Below are 21,842 nucleotides of genomic sequence, written 5' to 3' on the forward strand. Positions count from 1 at the left end.
ATAAATTTTGTTGCATTTTAATGTCTGAAATGTCGACTCGTCGATTTACACACTTTCATTGAAAAAAAGAAAATCTGAGAATTTTCATCATTTAATTGACAAATGGCCACCACTAGTTGAATTCTTTTCAACATAGTATTCAGCTAAGTTAAGTTTTGTTTTATATGCATCCTTCATCATATGAAAGAGTAATAATTTGTTCTGCAGTGTGGAGCGTTCTTCACGGAAAGCAGAAGCAGCGCCCCGAAATTATACACAAAGTACTCATCATTATGGGGATGACCTCTGTTTTTTTTTTTTTTCCCCTGTCTGTCCACTGATTAGGGGTTGTGGAGAGAAAGAGAGAGAGAAAAAAAGTAGCTAGTGAATATTGAGTGTACATAATTTGGTCTCACATAATTATTTAAAGGTCAAGTATGACTTCCTTGTCTGTTTCCTCCTCTGCTACGTGATAATCACACTTAACCGTGAGCGAAAAACTGAAACTTTGAATTGAACTTTCCATGTCATAATAGTGTCACATATTTTTTTTAATCTTTTATAAACATTTAAAGAGGAACCATGTAAAAATGACGTCATGTCTCTGCTGTCCACTAGGTGGTGGTGTTGAGCCACTTTAATGACAGTGTTCCGTCTTTGGGCCCACTTTTAACAACAACGATCGACTGAAAGCTCCATTGTTTCTGCATTTCTGAAACATTCTGATAACAACCACTAAGATAGTTTTCTTTTGGTGCCACTAGTAGGCGCTGTATAACAACCTACCCAGATACACAGAAAACAGTAAATATCCAAGAACCTTTTAACTGTTTTTCTTTGTGTCTCTACATGTGAGCCGTATGATGGTGTAATAAATGAACAATTAATTTAGAAGTGCCGTTAAATTCACAGCAGTGAACAGTACAAATCTGGAATTGCTCGTTGTTACTGTTGATCAGCTTGTGCACGTGCAGAACTAATCAAAATTAATGTCGTGTGCACATGCTGCACCCAGAGTAGCATTTTCCCTGTTTACTCAGAGAATTTCCAACAAATTTACACTCTTGAAAAGTTACGTTTTCAGGGATTTCGAAAGCCATAAATAGCGTTTTACTGTCTCTTTTGCTCTGACACTGAAATTTATTGTGAAAAATGGAAAATAAAAGAGGCAGAAATTTCACAGACAAACAAACCCCTGAAACAACGTGAGCAAAGAGAATGTGAACTGACTGTAGACATCCTGTCTGGGCACAGGCGCACTCCATGTACTGTCTGAGAGCCAGACGAAACTCGTCCAGCTCCTCCTCCAGCACCGAGAGCTGTCGCTGAACGATCAGGATGTGCTGTGGAGACAAAGTACACACACACACACACACACACACACACACACACACACACACACACACACACACACACACACACACACACACACACACACACACACACACACACACACACACACACACACACACACACACACACACACACACACACACACACACACACGGCAGGAATTGAGAGCATACAACTTCAGAAGGTTACAATTCGCTTCCAGTGCGTAGAGACTCCGCTGGAGGTGGTGGGATGTTGAGAAATGTTCTGGCAGGGTTTCACGGCATCAGCTCCAAACGCTGAGTGACTCAATCCAAAGTGAGAAGCAGTGAATCTCAGAGTTTTGGCACACATTTATCAATAACGATACTCTCCAAGATTAGTACTTGACCTGGAAGAAGGAGTAAAACTATCTAAAAAAAATAAATATCCGGCTGTGAAAAGGTGTGAACAGCTGGGGTGCTCATGACATTAGCCTGCAGATCGTTTGCGGGCGCTGATGGGGATTTTCTGACAGAGGCTGAGCAGATGATGATGGGAACAGAAAGCGAACGGCCTGCCTGCTGCCTATAATGTGCACTGTATGTGCTAATGAGGCTGAGACTCCAGGGAGTGAATGTAAGCCAACGTTATGTCCTCTGAAGTGATGGAAACATAACTCTGTGTGTGTGTGTGTGTGTGTGTGTGTGTGTGTGTGTGTGTGTGTGTGTGTGTGTGTGTGTGTGTGTGTGTGTGTGTGTGTGTGTGTGTGTGTGTGTGTGTGTGTGTGTGTGTCTGTGTGTGCTGTACAGTGCCTTAGGACTTGTTCTCAGCCGCTAATTTGGGAGAAAGTCAGTCAAACACACACACACACACACACACACACACACACACACACACACACACACACACACACACACACACACACACACACACACACACACACACACACACACACACAAACACACACACACACACACACACACACACACACACACACACACACACACACCATCACCTATCTGTTTTGTGTTGTGGGCCACTCTTGGTCTCCTCTGCATCTCGTTTATCCCCAATGACAAGTAACATTCAACCAGTTAAACGTTGATTAATTCACACACTCATCCCGAGATGTCTGCATCACATTAGAGATGAGACATGACCTCATACATGTAATATTCATATGCACATGCTCGACTGCGATACTGCTGGTTTACATCCCGACACTAGACGATGACATTCCTGTAGACACTTCTTTGGAGTGTTTAATTCTCCACCCCAGCGCTAAACGGTAAAGCTCCACAGAAAACAAGATGCTTGCAAGCAGCACAATGAGCGAAAAATCTGTTAATGAACTCAACATCCATCACTTTTGTGTGGCTGCTTTGCCATTGTGACAGATTTCAGTGACATCTTATTGAGTGCCTCCTGGTCTCCTGCTAGTTCTGTCAAAACGGTAATGCTTACTGCCACCGCTGAAGCACTGAAACCTCCCTGAGAAGCTCATGCACACGTCAGTGGAACTTTTATTTTGCTGGAGGGGGGGGGGGGGGGGGTCACTGTAATGGGAAGTATATGGGTGCAAAGCTCTTGTCCTCTGCCTTCTGGTAGTTTGGACATTTTCCAGATATCATAGCAGTCTGAGATTTCCATTTATCAGAAGTACTCATCCCAAAAGGAGTGAAATAGTTAACAGCATGTCCGTCATTGAGTCAAAGCACAGAAAGGTTTATGAGTCTGGTACCTTAATGTGTAACTCTGCATGGGAGAAAGAAAACCCTTTTTGTTTACTTCAGGATGGAGACGCCATAAAATGAAATAAAGGAAGGGTAAAACTATGACTTATTTGATCAAAACTTGTACATTCAGAGGAGAATTAGTGTAAATATAAAAGAGCTGAACAAATATGATAAAACAAGCTGTGAGGTTGTGTTTGGATTTTGAAAGTAGTAAAGAACCTGTGTTGTTAAAAAGTTACTAGTATACCAGTTATCCTGAATATCTGTATTCTGTGAAAAAAAACAACAAAATAAAAAAACGGGAATGCTACAGCAAGTCATTGCAACGTGCACCATAAACTGGTTTTCACAGCTGTTTCTCTTCAGGATTGTACCTCGAGTCTTCCACACCCAAGGTCAAGACTTGACCAGAAGCAAATCCTAAATCATTTTACAAAATAATTTTAACAGCTGGTTTTGGATTTTTTAATTCCGTCCATCAAGGGTGTAATAAAATCGTCAGCATATATTTGTTTGTATGTCTGTTAGCAAGATTACGTCAAAACTACGGCACGGATTTTGGCGAAATTTTCACCCCAGACAGACGTTAGGCCATCAAATCTTCCGGAAACATACTTTTTTTTTTCCAGGTCAACCTTTGGCGGATGTCAGAAATCTCTGATTGTTCTTATTTTGAAAAAAATCTTTGTATCTGTGATAAAAAAAAAAGTAGTCTCATTTCAATTTGCTTCGCGATCTTATCGTGGTATTTAAATACAGTGCTGTCAGACTATTTCGGAGGGATTTCTATAAACACAGGAGGGTTAGCGTAGACACATAGTACCTCGGAAAAAAAAGCCCCTTGTTCCTTCACGCCTGCTGCCTCACAGTCACAGATAAAACAGAATTTTAAGCCTCAAACTGAACGATTAAGGATAAAGAATGTGCAAAGAAAGACGCAGGGGGGTCGGATGCTTCTGGTAACGTTAAACCCTCCTGTTGCTATGACAACCGCCGACTGCTTATTATCGGTGTGGCCTCACTTTTCTGTGTTTGCCGGTGAGAGCAGAGCGACACAAAACGTGGCTGCCGCGGGAAAACGGGTGGACAGAAGATAGAAGTCGGTAAACTAACCGATTTGCTCTCCACCACCTCCTCTTCCACCGGCTCCAGACGAACGTCCTGCAGAGCAAGATCAACACATCGACAGCACACTGTCAGCAGACGCCCTTTCACTTTCACAACCTTACATTTTTATTTGAGGAGTTTTCTGCGGCTGGTGGCGGAAACAAGTTGCAAACGCAACATAGACAGGCTGATCTCATTGCTTCTCATGTGGATAGAAACCTTGAGCTGTGCTTTGTCGAGCATTTTAATGTAATTTCCTGTATTTCTTTGTGAGATGTAGAGTTAATAACTGCAGGAGTAAATCTGGTGTATTCTAGAAAATAACCATGTACTAATGTAATGTTATTTTTTCCCTGTTTTCTCAGATTAGCCTTTGTGTTAAAAAAATAGTAGTGTTAACAAGAAAATATATTTTTAAATCAGATGAATAAGATAAAATATATGAAATATCACAAAAAAATGAAAGAAGACACATTGAAGGAATGCAATCTGAGGCACAAGACTGAATAAAAATAGAATAAAAAACAAAGAAGGCGCTTGATTTGGAGACAGAGTTGATTTTTATTTTGTGTTTGTCACCATTGCTTTGTGCTTCAGCTAATGAGAGATGGTTTGGGAGCGCAGAGCCTTGTTTATTTAATGTAGAAAACACTTTTGGGCTCAGAAACGCGTCAGTCTCCAACATATTTCATGGTAATTTAAACACGCATATCGAAGCTGATATTTCTTCTATAGGTGCACGTGTTGGGAGGTGATGTTGGTCTGAAGTAACTTGTTGACGTTGTCGTAAATCTGCTGATCCATAATTTGAAGCTAATTTGAAATAATGATGTAAAGACCAGATGGCCACGTCGGTGAACGGACGCAGAAATAGATGAAAACGCGAGAGGCGCCAGGAGTAAACGAGAAGGAGAATGGAGGACGGGAGAGGAAAGAGTGGAGGATGAAAAGGTTAAAAGAAAGGCCAAGTAACCTTTTGTTCTAGACGGTCAATAAGCTTCTGCAGTCTGTTGACCTGGATCATCCACTGGCTGTCTTCATCATAAACACCTGGAAGAGAGAGAGAGAGAGAGAGAGAGAGAGAGAGAGGGAGAGGGTGAATTTCAGACAGAATGAGTAAATAACAAAGATGGAGGGATGAAAGCTGCTGCATACATCGACTCTATTTTAAACATTTGCCTCCATCGATTGCCTCGGCTGAATGCTCTAATAAATGGTGGCGGGGTTAAAGGAGACTTTTCAAGGTTTCCTTTCATGTTGTGCGACACACAACCGCCACAATCAATACCCAAGCTTTGAGCCCCGTAATCAAACTTCATACGGGCTCTGCAGTGCGTCTTTATTTCACTCCAGCTGTTTTGCTTTTTCTGTCTCCTCACGTCACCGATTTGATTTGCGTCTCCCTGGTTTTTGATCCTCATCTTGCCCTCTGCTTCTGGTCTGATTTTTTGGACTCCCTTACGCCAGTGTTGACAGGAACCCTTCCTGATTCTTTGGATTGATCGACTGATCAGGGACGTAATCACCACTTTCAATCGTCCGTCCGCCCCAGAGTCTCTCATTTGAGTTGCGCCATGTTTACCATTATAAGAGCGTTTACTAAGTGTCGTGTAGTGCGAGAACGCTTTGAAAATGTTAACCAAAATCAAATAATGTAGAAGATGTGAGGGGGACATTAAAAATGATCTGCTCACCTGGTATCCACTTTTCAAGGTAAAGTCTCTAGCATACCGCTCATAATGAATTATATTTAATTAAAACAGCAATCAACAAAATAAGAAGGCACTCAGGGAGAGCATACCTCCTCCCCACAGTACATATGACCACTTTTATATCTGGGTCCTGTCATGGAGGGGAGATCCACCACCTCCCTCACAAGGTATTCATACCCTGGTTATGTTCTGCTTTGGTTGTTGTCTTAGGGACTGTGGGATGCAGCATGAAGAAGAGAAGAAAACACAAAAATATGCTTGACAGTAAATGTTTTCCATTAGTGAGGGGTGTTTAACTATGGAGAATCCCGCATGTTTTAGAAGCTGAGTGGTTATGGAAGCACCTTTAATGATGTGTAAAGAAAAGACACAAATATCTAATTTGACTGAAATTAGTTTGAAAATATTCAATATCATAAAAATGGTACACAACTGATTTTCTGATGTCTGCACCACCGTTTCTTTCTTTTAATGCTGTTTGTTTACCTTTGTAATTAAAGATAGACTGGCCATTCATGAAGCTTGACATCTGACTTTTATGGACACTGAAATGTGCAAAGGAAATTGCAAATGATGAAGATAATGCTACAAACTAATAAGTAAATCCAACTGAGCAATTTTAAAGACACCGAAACAACTCTAAATATTGTCCAAGTAAATAGCTGTTTCATGAAAAATCACCCCCTGCTGTATATTACTGAGAAGTGTTGCATTTTGTGTAAATATATATATTTTCTATAGAATCATGTTAAATGAAAGTGGGACGCAGACGCCGTTACCTCAAAGGAGCCAGAAGCACCAGACTTACAGACTTGACTGATAAATAAATACATGCACTTGACCTCAGCCTCTACCTGAGCAGCTGAGCAGCGCCAGAGCAGGCAGCGGCCTATAAACCAGCAGTTTTATTTTTTCATTTTTGCTCCTGGCAGCGGCAACAAGCACGTAACTGGAGCTGAGAGCCGCGGTGAAAGATGATCAACCCGAACAGCGTGGGTGTTCAGAGACATTGAGTCTCAGCATGTATGAACCCACCTGAGCTGACGAGGCTGAGGAGAGGGTTGTTTGGCGAGATGCTGCTGTTCCTCTGAAGCCTCCGATTAGAGCGACGACCCGACCATTGGATGGACAAAACCTCCGGCTTCAGCGGACCCTGCCTGAAGGAAAAGGCAACAGTGAGTTTGCTGACCATGGTCTTCATTCACTGCATGTTTTTGGATTTCTGCTCCAACACTTCCTGCTCACATGAATGAATGTCATCAAGCTTGACCTAAACCTGATAAGGGCCCATTTGCTAGAATTAAACATGCCGGAGCAGGAAGAACATATAAAACACGGTTTAGAGCCGGAGCCTGAAGAGATGCAAGATGGATCTCAATACTTTACAGTTGCAATATATACTCTTAGATTTCAAACTGCACTCAGGTGGTCTTGAGCCCACAGTGTGACGCACCTTTATTCCAGCTATGAATAGATTTAGCAAACCTGAAAATGTCTGGAATTCGGTTTATTTGGCGTTTCATGTTGCGCTGACAGTGACGCTAATGGCAGTGACAAGGTACATGAAAGCCACAGGGTGACATCACCTAAGATTTATCGTACTGCTGTCAAGTTGTTTGGTCCCGAACTTTGAGGAGACCTCAGGGTGTCTGTGTGAACACGCATGTGTGTGTGCGTGTGTGTGTATATAAATATACATGTGTATGTGTGTGTGTGTGTGTGTGTGTGTGTGTGTGTGTGTGTGTCCACAAAAAGGCCCTTTTCCTACCCGTTCTCATTCATTTGAATTCACTCTTCCATCCAAGGTAAATTCCCTGTCATACATTAGATATAAACTTAAAACATAGGTCATGGCCAGGTCTTTCATGTGACGAATTATGGTTATTTGTTTCATAGCTCTGAGGAGCCTGATGGGAGCGGTCAAAGGTGTCCCACCAACACCTTTCAAGCGCAACACTTCACAAGCATTTCTTCACACATACAAAATGTGTGACTCCTGTGATTTCTCTCAGATTATGCACTGAAAAATTGTCTTGGCTTTGTCATTCTTACAGCTTTCACTCTGCTTTTTGCTATCTGTCAGCTGCATATGGCTTCATATCACAAATGTCTCATAAATATGTTATTTTGACTTCAGTTCAACCTGAAACATTATAATGGTTCCTTTAACCTCACAAATTTGTAAACCTGTAAATTAAATGCTCCCGTAGGCTGTCTGTTTAATCCTGTGTTTGGCTTGCAATAATTCAGAAAAAAGACTGATGAAATATATTCAGAAATAAACTATTTGACTTGAAGAAGTTGTGTTGATTTGAACTCAGATTTGTTCTAACGCAGCAGATTCAGAACAGAATTCCGAAAGCTGTATAATCTGAAAGGTCACCCCAAGAAGAGATGGAGGGATTTGTCTTTATATTTGATTGGATCCCTCAAATGTATTACTATTAATTGACTTGCATGCATGAAGGACAATCACAGTACAGAATACAAAAAGATATGTGGATTTTGTTTAAAAGCAGGACTGAAAATGACACATTTCCAAACGGCATTTAAATTTAACACCCTTACTGGTTTACAAAGCAACAATTTGTCCAAATATTTAAAGAAATTCACCAACTTTGAATGAGTTTCTGACATGTCTTTATAATCCATCATTGTTATGAATGTAAAATAAAACAAATTAAAATATCTACGAATAAGCATTTTCTAAAATATTCTGACAAGCTACATCAGAATAAGCTATTATTTCGGGAAGAGCGTGGCTGTGCCGAGTGACACCACTTATAGGAGGTTTTATTTTAAATGCTCCCTTGCACACCCTGGGAGAACGGAAGTATAATTAATTCACAAGCTGCAGTCTAATATGTCTACGTCCCTGATGCATGGAGGAGGAGAGGCTGGGTGGCAGGTCCCTCTTGGTCTGCCAGTGAGTCATATCTCAGCTGAGAAGCAACTTTAATTGCGAAAACTGTCTGAGATAACTAATAAGAGCAAAGCCCAGCGGCACTCCCATCCACATGTTCCTCCCACAGCCTTCATGTCAAAGGAAAAGAGTGTGTGGTCAAAATTAGCAGAGGGGGAACAAAAGCTGTGATCTCAATACACATGAGATCAAAAGTCCCTCCAGTGAGAACTGTTAAGGGAAGAATGTTAAAATGTTGAGGATGAAAAAAACTGGTAGATAGGATCGTCTTTGAGAACAAAAAGCCCATCTTGTAAGGCTTGAAGTCAGCTCAGAGTCACTGCCATGACCTCCGCTTCATCCCGCAGCCTCTTAACAAGTACAAAACTGACCACAAAAACCCATTTGAAGCCACTGGAGAAACGGCCACATCTCTGGACGTTTAGAAGAACAGGGTGATTGCGTTCAGGTGCTTGGGGAATTTTTTTTTCAAGTGAGAAAGATGCTGCAGGAGAAGAAGCAGCTCGGGGAGCGAGGGAGAGTCACACTTCGACATGAGAGGGTAATAGAAAGGCAGAGAGAGAGAGAGAGAGTAGAGGTGAGGAGAAAGAAAGCGCTAAGAGTTTTGTTTGATTTAAATGTCGATTATCCAAGTCCGTCATTGTCTGCCTTTGAGAATAAGTGAGAGATGTAATGACAATGATGTGAAAAAACACTTGAAACCATGAAAAGATCCGGCGGGATGCGGGTCTAAGTGTTAGACTGAGCGGGACGGAAACAACACCTCTGATATCAAACTTCCACTGTGATAAACACGCCACCCCAATCTTCAGCTACATGCTTGCGTTTGTGATTCAAAGTCATTTTAAGCGTATTCGGAGGTTATTTTCGAGAATATCTGAATCTTTTTATCGATTGATAGCAACAGTCCAATCCAATCCAATCCAATCCAATCCAATCCAATCCAATCCAAGCACAAAAAAGTTTTTAAATTGATTTATATTGTCCAACTGGGATGATGACAGCATGTACTCAGAACACAACATGAATCACAGATAATCCTTTTTGCTTGATGAAGAACACATTTATCCAACGGTGACTGACTGGACACCATGATGATTCAATCCATTCATAGTTGATTGATATAATTTGGAGTCACTGTACCCAAGTGCAGCTGACATTGAGGAAAAGGCAAGGTACATGCTTGACGAATATGTTGTTGATACCCCAATATTACCTTAAGTAACATTTATTCGACCCCTTTACAATCACTGGGAATATTTGTGTATTTCACAGGTCACAGGTCTTAAAAATGATGCCAACATCTAAAAGCATTCCCTCCCCCCCTGCATTTCCAAAGAAACCTATGTTTCACTGCAGGATTTATTGGTTTAAAAGAACCCAGATTACCTGCAGTGGAGACATACATACTTGTTCATAGATAATCTATACCTGCGGAGCACTCATACTGGTAAGTCAACACCACTAATGAACTGAGCACACCGATGGCATGTCTTATTAGTCAGTACAGTCCCAGACGGATCAAATACTGCACAAACATGCAACATCACATGGCTGATTGCCTCAGGCTGAATCATTGCTGGTCCTCTTCTCTCACACAGCGAGAGCCAGCGGGCATTATCACTCAGCATATTTATGAACATGCTCATAATGAGATCATAACTACATTTATTTTTTTCCCCTACTTTATCAGCCTGGCACGCAGTCACAAATAAGACTTGGAGTTGTAAACAAATTCATACTTTGCCCACTTTGATGGCGACACAAATAGAACGCTGCAATGACTGATGCTTCAGTCCTTTGGTGGCGTCACAACCACTTAGTCCTTTTTCTTTCTTTGAATCTAACAAAGACCTGTACAAAGCCAGTCAGATATTAGTTTAACTCATCAATTAATTATTCATCAATTACTATATGGGATATTGTATGTAGAGTTTTGAGAAGGAAATCTGTAGAGCTGCAAGGAAACCAACCATTTGTTTGTATGACGCTTTCACTTCACTTCTGGAGCTGCTCAGATCATCTCTTGTGTGTTCAGTTGTGTTGTCTTGACCTATGTTCTCCGATTCTCTCGAGTCTCAATCAATAAGCCCTCTTTAATTTGCTCCTGCTTGCACACATGTTCCCAATGGATGAGGATTTACATTTTAATCAAACTAATAACGAAGGTATATATCTGCCGGATTACAGAGAAGAACGGGTATTTTTAACCAACACTACGTGGGAACCTCGGAGAAAAGCATGATGGAAGTCTGAGATGTGGGATTCAAATCAGCGCGTGTGGCCGGACGAGAACAGCATGACCAGTTGTGAGAACTGTAATTATGAGTACAATTGAACAATACGTTTTGCTCATGTTTTTAATTGTGCTAAAGGGCCGGAGAGATTTCTTTTTTTTTTCTCTTACTTCTCCTGGCGAGTCTGCTCAGCTGTGGTTTCCATGGCGCACTCGAGGGAGCTCTGAAGAGAATGAAGCTGATTGGTCGTCTCCTTCAGAAGGAAGCGGGTCACAAACTGCTCCAGGTGGGTGGACTCCTGATAATCCTGCCAATCGAGCCGAGGAGGAGGAGGAGGAGGAGGAGGAGGAGGAGGAGGAGGAGGACAAGTTAGTGTGGGAGGAACGACAAAACACGGCCAACAGAGAGAGCTGGGACTCGGTTCTCGTGTCCCCCAGTGTCCAGTCCCTCTCTGCTAATCAAGCTAAGATCATTCATGTAGAAACGATTACACAACACAGCTGCCGCTGGAAAATGAAGGATGGGAACATTTTTATTTATTCTTTTAACATGTTCCTGTCTGCTTGAAACAAGCTCTAATGATCTCATATTGACCTGATTGCAGCACTTAACTGGTTTCTTTTAACGTGGAATGAGAAAAGGTCAAAGCTCTGGATAACTGCTGGGAGTGGGAATTGCTTTAGGTTAACTTAAAGTCTGTGTCTGGACAAAAAACTCAACATTAAAGGTTTGTTTTGGATAAGATGAGCTGAAAGTGATGCATCCTTTACTAATTGGGTTATATCAAGGTGATGTACTCGATAAGCCTAGTTTAAATGGTCCTTTAAGGACAGATGCCAGGTTAACAACGGGTTTCAAGGGAAAAAAAAAGCAAATAAAATTTAAGCGCAGACATCAGTGAAAACATGGTTTAATACAAATTCACCTAGTGGTGACATCGCTGTCTCAGGGTGAAAATGTTTCTGAAGAATTATCATCAACTGTCTTAACTCATTTTTATAGCAGATGGATGATACACCTCAAAAAGCAAAGCACAAAACTTTGGTCTGCTGGTAAAAGCAGTAGAAAGAGATGTAATCCAATCATAGGATGGAAATAGTTCTACAGAACGAAGGAGAAAGAGACGCCTCCCACCCCGAACCCAGCAAAAGCACCCTGACTCCGGTTGTTGACTCTTTTTAATGCACCATGTCAGCGTCATTTGAGGGAGATGACATATTTACATGTGCAGTATCCTTGACAACAACATCAGTGATGTGAAAGAGTCATCGGTGCCTCGTTGCGAGTCAACTGTTGATGGCATGTTTGTTGAGGAGGATGATAGGAAAACAAATTGAATTCTGAGACATTTTGAAGAGGAGTCCTTTGCTCTGCCTTGGAATAGAGCGCCATGGCTGAGAGCTGTTCCGTATCTAATCAAAGAGTGAAGGATGCTCAGCTCGACACAGCAGAGTTTGCTGGTTTTGCGCTGCACCTGCTCCCACAGTTTAGAGCAGCCTGAGTGTTTGTACACTCCACTAACGACACGGAGGCTCGAAGCGAACGCTAAGGCAGGTTCAATTAGAGGAACAGCAAATGCATGTGAAGGCGACTGAGCTCAAGTCTGTGTGTGTGCGTGTGTGTGTGTGTGTGTGTGTGTGTGTGTGTGTGTGTGTGTGTGTGTGTGTGTGTGTATGTGTGTGAATGTCTGTGACAAAAAGAAATGCATTTCAGTGCTTCTAGCTTTGGGATATTTTTGTATTCTCAAAAATAGAATGAATAGTGGGATTCTGACGGCCTGACAATACAAGAACACAAAAGTGCGTTTTTCAGAAGGATAAGAAGTGTATGAGCACATACATTTGCAAATGCACGCACACACACACACTGGGACATTGATTAAATAATGTTAAACAGGAGTCCTTCAGTGAAAGACAAACTCTTGGCAGCGTCACCACTCGACTATACCAAGTGGATAATTAAACTCCTTCTTATCAGTCCCACGAATCCCACATCTGACAGGTGAACAACTGTCGCTATTTGCACCTGAAAATACCACAAATGTCGAAGTGCTTGCAGTGTGTTTGTGTTTCAAAAGGTGTTTTCATTGGCCGTCGGCATTGTTTGATCCCTGACATTTGATCAGCATTGCACACTCCCTTGCGCAGACACTTGCACATGCATGCACATTCACCCAGTGAGAGTGAGTCATGACAAAACTGAAAAAGGTCAGTCTCCTGCGATCCAAGCAATAGATTACCTCTTGTGATTTGAACTTTTCTGTGTCCGTGTATGTCGCCAATTCATAGCCATTTTAAACGGCCAAAGGCTTTCTCTTTTTTGCCTTTTCTAAAATCTTTTGTTGTCAGTCACACAAAAGGTCAAATGAGCGCTTTGTTGAATTTTACACTCGGCTTCTGACGCAGCACGAAATCCCAGCCTTGATGTATGTGCTTGACTCTACTGTATAAGATGCGGACGCTATCCTGCCATCACATCACAACCTCCTGCTGTCGCGCAGCTTCAAATTGGTCAAATCCTGATCAAGGTTATGAGAAAGCTTGGCATATTGCAACCGAAATATATTGCAATCTTTAACTGCCTCAATGTCGGTGAACTGAAAAGAGATAAGTAAAAGCCCCTTTAGCTTTTGATATTCAGAATCAACAGACAACTTGATTTCAGTTAAGAACTTGTTGAATTTTGTTCGAGAGGCAGTTTGTCTGGTAATGTCTGTTTTATTTTGGTGACGAGATAACCCTCAACACAGTCATTTTTCAAGCAGGCAGAGGTAGAAGATAATGAGGTCCAAATATATCCACGTCATAGGAGAAATTCAGTTTAACTCAGTTTAGCTATTTCGCTGACTTATCTTTTTGCCAAATGCTGATTTATTTGCTGTAATGCTGTCATATGTTTGATAACTGTCTCCACCAACATGCCCAACTCCACATTTTTCTGTTCTCCATGCTACAAATGATGCACATAAACAAAGAAACTGTGCAGATTCTTCTATAAACAGGGCCCAAAACATGCTAAACCCTTTATTTGAATACTGGTGTTTGTGTGTTATATCACTCATGGTGTTATTCTTCATAAAGCTTACTATAACCTGTAGGTTACTGGTCAATTGCTCTTTATTGCACTTTATTATAGCACGGCCTAGTCAACAGTGCAAGTCCCAATGATCTTTTGTCACAACTTCTGTAAAAGCTGATTTATGTGTCAGCTTTGATCGACCAGGCTTTATCATTCAATCTAAATTTTATTTTGTTCCTCTTGCATATGGTAATTCTGTATGAAAAGTAAAAACCCAGAATATCACCGATTGGATAGATAAACATACCCAGCTCCTATTTAGATGTGCTCTATTGTTCCAGCTCCCCCGCTCACGGGCATGGATATAGAACTTATGAATTAGCTCGTGTGCACATTCTTGTTGTCGTCCAGTGGAAAAAAAAGAAACACCTCGCAAATGCGCGCACACACAACCAGCCCCCTCACACACATCCACTGCCAGAGACCACCCACTCAAACACACACACAGCTCCGCAGAGAGTGTGTGACTAATGCAGCTCTCTCTGCCCCTCGTCACTCAGTCAATACTCGATAATAGTCAGAGAAAAACAATGTGTCACGCAATTTTACCTATATATTTTTGTACTCTGATTATGAGAGTTGGGATGAAGGAAATGTTTGCGTTGTCGCGTGCTTTAGTGCAATGTGATTCTGTGAATTCAACAATGCTCCCGAGAAGAAACGACGCAGCGTGAAATCCTGCTGCTCCTTTCACACTTTGGTGTAGAAATTTAATTTGAAAGTTGTCGCCAATTCTGTCCAATTTGTGCAGAATGATTTGTCTCATTTTAGAGCAGCTGTGACTGAGCAGCGAAGGATTCTGGCAGACTGACTGAGGCTGCATCCGAAGGTCTCTTTTTTCCTGCAAAAGATGGTTTAAAGCTTTTTTCTTTTTAAGTCTGACGCAAGGGGAGCAATCATTTGTGAATAACTAAAGCCAAACATAAGTGTCTATATTACATCCATGGTTTCACATTTTTTGCCCTCCTACGGCCTCATTTGCTGTTTTTAAGCACTTTTTTTTTTGTCAACCTCAGAAATGTATTTGAGGTGCACTTTGATTTTCCACATCACCTCAGCACATTTTGAAGCCTGTGAAGGTCTGCACAGAGGTTGGAAATGTTTTTTTCGGTCTCGAAATGAAGGCCCATGTAATACAATTACAACCCATCACACGTCTTCTTTTTCAGTGTCCAAACAGTTTCAAATCAAACTCTTGATCTTCACCATGTATTTTTGTCTGCAGAGTTTCTGAATGTCAGTCATTATTGGTTCTTTTTTTCCAAGGAAAGAAAACTGAAAAATTTGATTCCCAAACAGTGGCAATGATGAGATGTTTCTGTTTCAGTGCAGATCTGAGGGTCGATTTCAGCTTCTCACCGTGTGTCATATGTGCCGAATAAGACACAACTGAGTATAGAGAAAGAAATGGAAGCTTTTTTTCCTCCAGATCTAATAAGCCACCTCTCTCAGTACATCTCACACCAATTTCTTTTCATCATCTCTCCCTTCAGTCCCTCATCTTTCATCATCATCTCTGATCATTTACCCTCATCTATGTCTGTCTGACTTTATCTCTCTTGCAACACTTAACCTCCTCCCTCACCGCTCTAATATTGTAGAAGCACTCAGCTTCAGACAGCTACGCCAGCGGATTAGATCATAGGAGACAAAGACTAAAAGCAATATTTGGTTGGAGACACAAGCCTTCATCTATGTTGGCTGTAAGTCCAAAAAAGAATTAAAAGATGTCTTTTTGAGGCTTAATGAGCAGGATGAAGGATTCTTTTCGGCTGTGAAGAGATAATCTAGCTAATGGGAGATCAGAGGGACTCCGATGGGCAGCAGCAGGGCATGCTGGGAGAGACATGCACTAAGGAGCGCAGGCTACATGCTGAGTAAATGTAACATCTCTCTATTATCATCAAGCCGTCCAAATTAAAAACTTCACCGCAGTTTTCTCCTGTCACATGATATTTAAATGTCTGACATAAGTAAATGTCCACAAATCTGTTTAAAAAAAACCAAAACCTGACAGATTGTAGCTGATCAAGTACACGAGGGTGAACAATATGAATGTATTTACAGTGCGACGTTTTGTGTTTGTACTATTTCCATCAGCGTCACTAACACTGTTGCATCATCAACTATACATACATTTATAGATGTCTGACAATGTCTGATAAATATATCATAACAAGCCGTGGAAAATGTTTAAAAACAAAATGCCATGATTTGCAAACATTTAAGCCAATGTTCTATTCACCACAGAAGACAAGCATTTGTAAATGTAATAATTGTGTCCACACTCAAAGTGTTTCTGGAAGTCACCTTGAGCTTGCGCAATAGTTTCCAGTGCAGAATCAGGACGCTGGTTTTGTTGCTGCTTGAGTTTGAGAATTCAAGCTTTTAACTGTTGATCCTTGACTTTGCCGATTGCACAAACAGATTTCTGCAGGTTGACTGAATTGTTTGATGATAATATGAATTGTGGATCTGTACCAGTATGACCAAAAACACTTAAAAAAAAAACCCTGTCAAACAACGTTTGGATTTCATTAAACAGATTTTGATAGCTTCTCCCCCTCTTCGCTCCATAGAGATTCAGTCGCTTTAAAATGCTCTTTTTATGGCCAGTGACCCAATTTCCAAATAACCTAATTGGGTGCAACATGTAGTGTCCCAACTTTTTTTTTTTGTAAAGAGTATTTCTGACACAAATCTAAAAGGAAGTTATTATTTTTGATGAAATGGTAAAATGTCTCACCTCCAACACTGGATATCATGTTCCATTGTGAATTAATATACTGTTAAAGGAAACAGTCCTTCAGTGTCAAGTTGTGTGTTTCTTATCATCTTACCTTCTTGGTTTTGTCCATTGCCTTCAGTATGGACATATTCAGGTCTTCTAAGGCCGCAAGAACATTCTCATATTCACCAAGGTGCTGGGAGAAGTATTCTTCACAACAAACCACCCAAAAAGCAAAGAAAAAAAGAAGAAGCTGAATTTAGAAATGTTTTGGAGTTGGACAACTGGGCCAGTGCTGCAGGTGTTTTTTGAAGCAGCACTGGTGTGACACCTCGGTCACTCAGCCTGTAGGGGTTATGGTCACACAGAGAGCATGTTTCTTTCCTTATGCTGGGAAATTGTCGAATAGCATTTGAGTCTGCGTTGCTCCAGAATGTGGGGAAACATGACAGGTTTTTAGAAACAATAGCTAAAGGGGTTCTGCCTCACGGCAAGAGTGAACTTACCACAGAGTTCATCCGTGTCCACGTTGCTGCAAAGCAAAAGAGAGGGAGAGGATTTTTTTTTTTTAAATCTGAAGAAACAAGATATTTTCAAGGTTAAAGCAGTGTTAAGTCTAATTATTAAATTTTGTGCAGACTCTGATTTGAAGAATAGGTATGTGATTGCATACAGAACTGATTGAATGTAATAATTACTAATTGAATTATTTATGAGTTTCAACCCCCAGAAGGTGAATAAAAGACGAATGTGTCTAACAGGAAATTCTTTATTGGGAAGTGATCAGAAATACTGGCTTTTTACAATACATGTATTTGAAGAGGTGTATTTTTGTGCAGGATATCTGCATCAGGATGAGAAAGACACAAATAGAACAGGAGTCACACGCTAAAGTGTTGAAGGGAAAAAATATGAACGCTTAAGACATCGTATCAGCGGTGCATCGAGCTGTCAGCTACACAAGCAACACATCTCATGTCTTGTAACAGGAACGGAAACCTGTGGGAATTTCATCGTTTTTTAGCTCCATTCAAACCGTAGCTGCTCTTCACATGGGAGAAACACTGCTGCAATCATTTGGTCCAAACAGCGGAAAACACTTAGAGCAATGGAGGACGGTCGTGAACAGGGAAAGAGAGACGGAGGTCAGATACTAAATAGTATGTGGTTTTAAACTCGGACAATTTCTGCTAAGAAATGACACATAATGGGTTCGATTGATTTCAAATCCTTTACCTGCTCATGGCATTGTCTGGATGTACAAAATAAATGCCTTATATCCTGTAGTCCTTTTGGAATTTAATGAAGTACTTGAATGGTCTTTCAGTTTTCGACCATAACCTGACATAGCCTTGTCAGACAGACCTTTCAGATCAGTGACTCACTCTCAGATCAATACAGGATTCAATAGGAGACTTCCAAATTACTTTCTAACAACTTTGCTGTCTTCCAAGTTCCTTCCTCATTTGGCACAGAGGAATAAGTGTTCGTTTCTGGCTTTACAGTCATCGTTTATGTGGAAGATTCTCAATTAAACACAGTCATTATGGCAGAAGTGACTGGGATACAGGTGCATGTTGAGCATTAGATACAAATACATCTGATTGTGAATTTATTCACATTTCTAAATTGACAATGAATTCACGCATCCATCAAGCAAACTGACGAGAAAGTACTTCATAAAGTCTATTAACAAATGTAAAGGTCTATAAGAAAATGACACTGAGAAACATTTTCACTCCATGCATACATTCCAGGTTAATAAAACATTTTTTGTGGATGCAGGGCAAACATTACTCAACACATGAATTCAATAGAATTATCTTTTTCTGACCAAAGGATCATAAATCTAAAATATTATGATTGAGAGAGCTGTTTTGTTTAGCAAGAGAAGTCACACAATATTTCCATATGAGGCTTTTCTGTGCAGTTTATATGTTCTCCCTGTGCGTATGTTGGGTTAATCCAGTTTTGTCCCACAGTCCATGCGTTTGATTGAAGTAGGATTTGCCCGTAGGTGTGAATGTGAGTGATTGTTTTTCTCTCTGTGTTTGCCCCGAATTGGACTGGCGACCTGCCCACGGCGTCAGCCGGGAATGGCTCCAGCCTCCTCTGGGCCACAAGGTGGATAAAGCGGTACATGAGATGGATGGATGGCTGGGAGGATAATCTCTAGAAATATTGAAAAGTGTGTGCCCATGCTAATACTCAAACCTTATTTAAATGGAGCTGTTTCATTTAACTGAAGATGCATCCATGAAATCAATCTGGTAATAATGATCAGATTAAAAGAAAAACACATCTTTCTATATTCATCATTAAAACACGAATCACTGTTTTTGGTTGTTGGAAGACACTCAATTGCAGGACTGAAAAAAACCAACCCAGCTAGTCATTCAAAAACTAAATCCCTGCAAATGAACTTCTCAGATAATACTAATGCAACTGGGAAATTAACTGGTTTAGATGGATGTGAATGCAAAAGTGGTGATCGTTACATGACGCAAGGCTGAGTGCTAAAAGCTTTAATATCTCCGCTGTGATGACCTGGTGAGCCTACGCTTGCAGAAGCAGCTATTTAGAGGAAGGGACTGTTAGTCTATAAGACAATTTCTTCAGCTACAATGGCTTCCAGCCATGATGTTCTCTGATTGTGAAACACTCTTTAATTACATCAGTAAAGGATGTAACACAATCAACACATTGCCTGCAGTAATCATTCCAGTGAACATCATAATACGGATGTTCATTAAGCAGTGTTAATAAAATCAAACAAAACCATTTGCCTCAGGTGACACTGGTGACAACAATTATCCTGCTATAATTACTCAATTACCAGCTTCCGCTACTGAGAGCTGAATGTGAAGGTTTGACACGAGAGCAGGGTCTCTGTGAATTCAAGAAAATATGTGCATTTATTTTGCACGACAAATCAGATCAGTTCAATTCAATTTTGCTTGGATTGCTCCAACAACAACACAACAGTGACCATTATGAGGTCAAGACATCGCAATACTGTACAATTCCCGCAAGAGGAAGATGAAAAACTGCTAGTAAGTCACTTTACTTCACCCTAAATGCTTTAAACCTCATTCTTATCTACTGTCCACAGAGCTCACTGCACTGATTGAAGGACAACTGGTGAGTGGCTGTTCATTTGCCATTTTTGCTTCAAAATATTGAAAAAAAAATCTCTGGATGTACTTGTGGCTGGCTGCCTGGATTCCACGGTACAGTGGAACATCCAATGGTAACTGGACAAAAATGTAAGGCAGAGGTGGAACAATCATGATGCAAAAGAGCCTAAAAATAATGTTGTACCATAAAACCGCAGCTGTAATCCTTACAAGTGAGACAAGCAGCTGATGGGAGAACAGAGAAGTGTGTCTGACAATGAGTCTCTTGTGTCCTGCAGAGAGAAAACAGGAGCTCGCAGCCTCAGCTGGGTCTGCTTTCACTCTCCCGAGCCAACGGTGGAACAAACAATTCTCATCAAACTGTGGCACTAACAGTTCAGAAGACAAGACTAAGTGTCATTCAGAGGTTTTCCATAATTCTGAGTTGTCCCAGTGGACTGCCGAGTTTAGCTCGGCTCAACAGGAAAATTACATCTAAAAGACTTGAAACTATCAAAACTCACAACCTTAATTCTGTTCTATGAGTGTGTGACTCAATGTATTTGTGTTGTTTGTGTGTATTATTGTAACTATGTTCTTGTGCTGCTATCTTGGCTTCGCTTTTCTACGTGGTTTTACCTAATAATAGGATACCTCTTTATAATGGCACTTGTTTGTAGGTGGGATTCATTAGGTAAGTAAACAGTTTTGCCTCAAATTTGATGTGTTGGAAGCCGGTAAAAGAGCAAAGCATGAGAACCTGAGCGAGTTTGGTAAGATTGGGATTTAACATCTCCAGAACTGCAGCTCTTTCGGGTTTCCCTAACATGTATTGGTTTCTATTGTAGTCCAATGGAAGGAAAAGCAATGAACCCGCCTCAGGCTCATGGATGCACGTGGGCAAAGTGAGCTGGTCCGTGGGGTTTGATTAAAACATTCTGCTGCAGAAGTCACTGCTGGTCCTGACTGAAAGGTGTCAAGATACACAGTGCATAACAGCTCAATATAAAGAACAATTATTAGGCATAATTCTATGGGTGATCTGTGCATGTCCAGATACATCTTGGTTTTCTGGATGTGAGCATTCTCAAAAGCAAAATGAGTAATGAATGAGAAACATGTAAAAGAAGATTTTAAAAATTTCAGTGAGGTAAAACAAACACTGTGGATTCATTATTTAAATAGAATGAATAGTTATGCGTTTGAATAAATTCCACTGACTATCGCTGCTGCTGCAGCCACAGCTCCCTTCTGTCTTCTTTAGGGGGAAAAAAAACCAAAAGTATAGTACAATGAAGCGATGAGTTCACTTACTCTGTGTTATGGGTGTCAATTGTGTGGAAGAGCTCCTTCAGTTCGTCAGCTGTCAAGACTCCATCGGAGAAGTAGGACTTGAATTCATCAAAAGACAGCTTCCCGTCATCTGTGGGCAAAGCACAAATCATCTCAATATGGAATCACTCCAAATATCCTGTGTGTGAATTGCTAATCAGATCAAACGATTTACAGTGTAATGATTGAGAGGCTGTGTTGGACACGAAAAACATTTGTTCTCTATCAGGAGCAAAAATTCTTGGTCATTATTTTAGGAAGTTGGTTACATAACTTTATTCAGTTCTGATTAAATGCGAAGGCAACGTTGGCCAGAGCAGACATTATAAATCACATAATGAACTGTCGCGACGAGAATGGTGAAAAGACCGATGAAGTGTGCAGATCAGCTTCATTTAAATATGTAAAACAGAACAATAAAACCGAGCAAAATAACTATACAGTAGAGCATTTAGTTTGTTTCTCTCACGCACAGCACTGTGTGAATGCACAGGGTCATCAGCATTTGCTCCACTAGACTAACTTGATGATGAGCTCAGTATTCAGTCATTTTTAATGCTTTGGAGTTCTGCAGAGAATA

At 40.8% G+C, this 21,842-nt stretch overlaps 1 protein-coding gene across 1 annotated transcript in view; it reads right to left on the reverse strand.

Annotated features, from left to right (window-relative positions):
• The window catches only part of necab1 (N-terminal EF-hand calcium binding protein 1), a 29,178-nt gene that overhangs the window by 2,786 nt on the left and 4,550 nt on the right, over window positions 1-21,842 (reverse strand). The window contains exons 3-10 of the mRNA XM_080485522.1: window positions 21,245-21,353; window positions 17,321-17,346; window positions 16,927-17,024; window positions 11,179-11,315; window positions 6,884-7,005; window positions 5,110-5,186; window positions 4,143-4,190; window positions 1,210-1,322 (exon numbers count right to left, since the gene is read on the reverse strand). Of these exons, the coding sequence (XP_080341648.1) occupies window positions 1,210-1,322; window positions 4,143-4,190; window positions 5,110-5,186; window positions 6,884-7,005; window positions 11,179-11,315; window positions 16,927-17,024; window positions 17,321-17,346; window positions 21,245-21,353 (730 nt within the window). The remainder of the gene's footprint in view (window positions 1-1,209; window positions 1,323-4,142; window positions 4,191-5,109; window positions 5,187-6,883; window positions 7,006-11,178; window positions 11,316-16,926; window positions 17,025-17,320; window positions 17,347-21,244; window positions 21,354-21,842) is intronic.

The sequence above is a fragment of the Lipophrys pholis genome (assembly GCF_963383615.2).
Source record: "Lipophrys pholis genome assembly, chromosome: 17".
In the NCBI taxonomy this organism is placed as follows: domain Eukaryota; kingdom Metazoa; phylum Chordata; class Actinopteri; order Blenniiformes; family Blenniidae; genus Lipophrys; species Lipophrys pholis.